Raw genomic sequence first — 6,000 nt, 5'->3', positions numbered from 1 at the left:
AGCAGGAATTCAGCCGTGTGTGGTGTGGCCTGAACAACATGCAAGGGACCTTTGTCTCCCCCAGTCATAACAGCTGTACTGGTAGCCCCTCCCACGTATATTGGGCTTTGCTTTCTGAAAGGTCACATATACAGTCTTCTGATGGCATCCCCTCATGTCCCACTACAACCATCTCCAGCAGGAAAACTCAATGTACAATATCTAAATCGTTTATCTCCATACGTAACAGAATTGGCCTCATGGATTCAGATAAAGGAAAAAAGAGGAAAAGATATGAAGAAGAGATTGGATTTATACCCCGCCCTTCACTTGGAGTCTCAGAGCGGCTTACAGACTCCTTTCCCTTCCCCCTCCCCACAACAGACACCCCGTGAGGTGGGTGGGGCTGAGAGAGCTCTGACACAAACTGCTCTTTTTCAGACAGCTGTGCCAGAGCTTGTGACTGACCCAAGGTCACATCAGCAGGTACAAGTGGGGACTCAAACCCAGTTCTCCCAGATTAGACCCAGCCCAGCCCAGCCCAAACACCAAGCAGATACAGTTGCACTGGGCCACCCACTGTACTACCACAGTAGCTCCATCCTGGCCAACCCAGTTGAATCAAATTATCATAATGTCAAAATGCTTGTAAAGCTGGTTTCATTTTGCAAGCCACAAGCCCAGTTCCAAATTTCTGCCACCCAGTTCTGAATTCCCAGGGGCCTTCTGGCTTTCCTGATATCTAATATCAAATGCTGGGAAATGATTCAAAAGCACTATAACTAAGCGGCCTGAAAAAAACCATTCCCTCAGTTCTCTCCAAGCCATCACCGGAGACCCCCAAGACATTATGTCCCAGAGAATTCACAGTAGTGCCAGAGGGAGGGAATGTGTGCTTGCACAGAAGACCATTGTTACAGGTAACCCCATTTTCACCATCCAGGCGTCTGTGAAGTCATACACTGGGAGACTAGCAAGCTGACCTACCATGGAGATTAGTATGTGGCTCTCCGATGCAAGGGAGAACTGCTTTCCCCAACCGTTGCTTCATGTCTTGCTTGGACATTCATTAATGCTTAACGAAGGCGGAGACGGCGGACCAGGTTCTGCACATGTCCTTAACAGGAATGCCTTGGAGAAAAACAGCAGAGGATGTGTGGGCCCCCGGTGGAGTGGGGCTGAGACCTGCATTTGCCAACTCACAGCAGTCCATAATAGTATGAACTGGACAATGGGACAGAGTTTGGGGATGATGATGGTGGTCCCCTTCCTAGAACCTGAATGGCAAACAGAGATGGTCCCTATGCCTAGGAGCCATAGGTTTAAGTTTTGGCAAAGTCCAGCAGCCCAACAGTCACACTCAGAAGTGAACCGAAGCCTTGTGAAGCTCTAGGGGTATCAGCCACTTTGTTCACGTTATGCAAAATGTGCCTTCAAAAGCTAAAAGGGTCAACTTTATTTCTTAATACAGAAGTTTATTCCCCACCCCCATATAATTCACAGCATTGGGAAAGGGTCAACTTTATTTCTTAATACAGAATAATTCACAGCATTGGACAAAAATCCCAGTGCTGCCACATGCTCTACCCGCATGCCTTCTACAGACAGGACTGCTTTGGGGGCAGAAACCTGTCACAGGCTAGAAGTTATGCCCTTCCACTGTGTAGCCAACTTTCTTCTTGAGCCTTCTCGGTAAGGGTTGCTTAGAGAGTGTTCCAGGTGTGGCACTTCTACCGAGGAACAGATTCTGAGTAGCAGCTTCAGCCAGCTACACCTTTTTGTTTCTTTTTGCTCATCATGTTTTCAGCAAAGGCTCCCAACGCATCACTGGCCCTTTAAGGTAAGTAACAGTTTCAGGCTGTCGTTAGATGTATGCTTGCATGCAAGAACAGATGGTTTCTTGCAAAAGAAGCCATTATTTTACTGCAGTTTTATACCTACCAGTTTTCTCTAAGCTTTCTCCCTTACTCCAGGAGAGAATGGCACAAGTCACTATTTGTAATGGTAGCGATTAATGTTCAGCATTAAGCACTAGAGATTTTTTGCACAATGTTCTGCAGAAAAGTCACTCTTGGCTTCTGCTATACAAAGGGAGAAGCTCAGACCCAGGTTTGGTAAAATTCTTGTTTCAAAAACCAAAAATAAAAGGTTCCGTGCTTGCTTGAAAGTTTTATTGACAACTGGTTGGTCCCAACACACAAAACAGCACTAGAAACACAAGAAGGTTGTCCAAATAAAAGTAGACAAGGAGGAAGATGGACATTTTCTCCTATCCCATTCCACCCAGAGTGAGCATGTGTTTGTGCATAAGTTGAAGGTTTCAGTGATTTTTGTTCTTTTTTAAACATGACAAGAATCAAAACTGGTACACTGTAAATCAAAGAATTTCATAGTCTTAATTTTTTGCCCCAAATCAGTTATGTCCATTATTTCATAAAGGCTTACACTGAATTCACTGGTCTGACTCTGAAAAATAAAATCCCCCCAGGGGTTAATCCTACAACTTTCAAAACAGAGATTCAGATCAGAATTACACATGAATTCAAAAAGTTCTCATCCTCTACAGATGGTGCGAACCTCTATTCAAGTACCTAACAGAACTACTAGTTTTTTCACCAAAAGATGGGTCTCATAAAGCATTCAGGTGACTTGCAATTCCTAACCAAAACAACAACTGTTTCTATACATATGAGACATTTCCCCCCCACTCCCCGCCCAGTGATCAGGTCATTTATTTCATTTGGCCTGTAAAAAGTGGCGGAAAGATATTACAATTAAATGGTTAAAAGAAATTCTAAAAAAAGCATCTGTTCCTATAAACTCCATCCCTATCGAGGAAATGTAAGGACCTGAAAAACACTGTGCCTTGACATGATCTTAGTGAAAAAACTTCCAGTGTTTCTTCTACATTCATAATGGCTATAAACACTCAGTATTGTTAATACTCAGCTTTGTTTAAAAGGTATGTTTATTTTCTTTTTTAACAAAAACCCATTTTTGTTTAAAAAAGCTGTCTATAGCCATGTGAGTGGCTTTTTTTCAGTTGCTGGCTGTGAAATCCAAGCCCACTTTGCATCTTCCTTATACATTACAAAATATAATTATTACCTCTCCCCCCGCAAAAAAATCCATTCAGCCAGTGGAAACCTTTGGTAGAGGTTCTTTTTGGTTTACAAGCAATAAGAATCCTTGCCTGGCAAATACAACCCATTGTAAGTGCCAAGTTTACCCAGTGTGGGTATAAATGCTTTGGTCAGAAGGCATTTTAGCTCTCCTAAGAAGAAGGTAAAAGGACTCCACTGACTCGCTACTTTCTACAAAGGCTGGCCTTTCTAAAAGCCAACAAAAAGGCCACAATAAGGAAAAAAAAATACCAACACTAGAAGCAAACATTAGAATAAAAACCAGACACAGTTTAAAAATCAAATTAAGCTTCCCATTTACTATATGTTTAAAAATTAGACAAAAGACAAGGTTAGGCATCATAACCTTGGCATTTCTATGTATAGCTCACATCTCTGTGCACGTGGAAGTAGCACCCGCTACTCCTTCAGTCTTAAAAGGCTTCTTCCACACCTTGTTGCAATTTGTCTTTATGCATTTAATGCATACTCCTGAAATATTATCAAAATACTCCCCAGTAATCTCATTAACAGATGCAACAAGCAGCATCTTCAGAATGCGCAACACCAAGCCTCCTCTCTCTCTCCTTCATTTTCAACCCAGATCAACAGCAACCCAGAGAACTCATTAAAGGGAAGCTTAAAATATCCTCAACTTCCTACAAGTTTCCTTGACAGAACCAGAGCATGTTACTGAAGGCATTAAAAAGGGGGGTTCTCTTTGTGATAAAGCAACATAATCTTCCAAAAAGAGTCAATTACAAGTCACCAGAAATACTGCAAGCGTTGTCCTCATCGACTCAATCCCAAAGACCCCACTACAGGCTTTATTTTAATCTAACAATGATTAAAAAAAAAAAATCGATCAGCTTTTTGCAAAACTGTGCACTGGATTAATACTGTCTGGAAAGAAATATAAGTCAGAAACAGCCTACAGGTTTAAAGGGTGCTAGATGCAGGATTACATTACTGATGAGGTGTCAGAAACTTAAAAGTTCATTCTGCCTTAAATCAAAAGGTTTAGTGTGTTTAGCTTTTTGTTGGCTGAATGAGAGAAGAATGGTGAAACACTATGAAATGCTTGATGTTCAGATTTTTAAAAATCTGCCCAGCTGAATTCAGTGTAAATTAGCCCAAACCTCATCGACAGCAATCCAATTGCTACGAAGTGAACATGTGATATTCCAGCCTTATTATTTAAAATATTAAGGGTAGCCAAAATAGCATAATTTCCTGTGCCGTCTACCAATATGTTTTCCCTTTCAGAATACAACAGATTTAAAGCTTGGTTACAGGGGCAAGTGAGAAATTTGCTGCCAACTTTACTCTGTTTTTATGCTGCTTTTTGGCTGGGCTGTCCATGGCTTCTTTGCTTGGTTCAGCCAGTGGGCAAGGAGATGCCGATGGAATTTCTGCAGCATCAGGTGCTGGGTGTGTGTGGCTTACTTCTTCTTTAACCTCTAATGGGCCAACAGCCTTCTCCATGTCTTCTGTTAAAGTTATCATCCCTAAAAGAAAAAAGGAGACCAATGTTTGATGTTAAAATATTTGGAGCCTTATCTCCTCCAGTGCAGTGACATCAAAGCAACAACGTCTGAGAAAGATGTACTAATAGCTCAATGCACTACTCATTATGTGGTGTACATGAGCTGTGAATGACAAGCAGTACAAGAAATCAGGATCTGAGCCTTGTTGCAGATTTGTTACTATATCATCTGGTCTCCTGAAGCTGGGAGACATGAAAGATTTGTGAAAATAAGACTGCAATCATGTGCATTATAAAATACAGGAAGGCTGAAAAGTGACAGTAAAAACCAACTTGCACGCATGGCCAGGAAAATGAGCACAAGATAATGAAATCTTCCTTTTTATGTGCTAGAAACCTTGATTTCCCCCCCATTTAAAAGTCTTTCACAGAAGGAGGAGAGCTAAAAACAACAGTACTTTAAATAAAAAATGTGAGATCTTCCTGAAGTTGTTTGACACACATAGGGAAGAGGTTTATAGAGCAGCTCCTGGTATTCTATGTGGCGCTTTTCAAATACACAAGGAAACGGGCATGTTGGTGCATCTAGAAGCAGGGATGTCTCACTATCTGTGTATGTGCACTGCAGCCAGTTCATCCAAGTTAAGGAGAATGCTTCAGGAAGGATTCCCATCTACGGAGAAGGCCACACGTACAAGCCCTTGAAACTGTTTCCAAAAGGACTGAAAAAATTGAAAATTTCTGCTTTACTGAAAAGCATCTGAAATTGACTTTTAAAAATGCCCAACAATTGCACCCCATATGAGGAACTGTTCATATATAGCAAAAGTGTTGTGGATGCCTTTCACCGATGACAAAGTGAACGTCCACACAGAACACGTGAGACACCAGGGTTCAATATGCTAGCAGATTTTATCTTTTGAGCTGGAAGGTCATTTTCCTCCTTACACAAGGAGGAAAGATACAAGCATGCCATGGGGACTTTGTCCTGCGGCTTAGGACATCTGAAAACATTAGGTCTTCCAAGTTAACTTTAACAAGCCCTCTGATTCTTTATATGTTGAACCATCTTCGGCACAAAAAGATAAACCTGCATGTGGAGGTCGGCTGTTTGATTCTGAAGGCAGATCAGGAAATTAAGGAGGGACTGACTTCTAAAAGTCGTTAATCCTGCTGACGCAGTTTGAGAGAAGCCATCCTTTCAGGGGTGCCCATTCTTACCAGACAGGCTTGATGGATGTTCTTCAAACTGAATGAGGTCTATTGACCCAAGAAGAACAGGATCCGGTCTCAGCTGTGGAGAGGGGAGGCACGAGGGGACTGGCTCACACAGCAGGTCAATGGGAGAGGTGTTTGTGAGGCAAAGCAGTTCTTGCTCAGTATGATTCGAAGCTGCAGAAAAACAGGAGGTAC

General features: G+C 42.0%; 1 protein-coding gene across 1 annotated transcript in view; it reads right to left on the bottom strand.

The window, feature by feature from the left end:
* Window positions 1–3,408: 3,408 nt before the first annotated feature.
* Window positions 3,409–6,000, bottom strand: part of KIAA0430 (KIAA0430 ortholog) — a 57,026-nt gene continuing 54,434 nt past the window's right edge. Inside the window, exons 25-26 of the mRNA XM_015409678.1 lie at window positions 5,809–5,979; window positions 3,409–4,609 (exon numbers count right to left, since the gene is read on the bottom strand). Of these exons, the coding sequence (XP_015265164.1) occupies window positions 4,380–4,609; window positions 5,809–5,979 (401 nt within the window). The 3' untranslated portion in view covers window positions 3,409–4,379. The remainder of the gene's footprint in view (window positions 4,610–5,808; window positions 5,980–6,000) is intronic.

Source organism: Gekko japonicus, unplaced genomic scaffold (genome assembly GCF_001447785.1).
Source record: "Gekko japonicus isolate JY-2015 unplaced genomic scaffold, Gekko_japonicus_V1.1 scaffold3070, whole genome shotgun sequence".
NCBI lineage: Eukaryota > Metazoa > Chordata > Lepidosauria > Squamata > Gekkonidae > Gekko > Gekko japonicus.
Note: the sequence above shows the minus strand (reverse complement) of the source record. Positions and strands in the feature narration are given on the sequence as shown.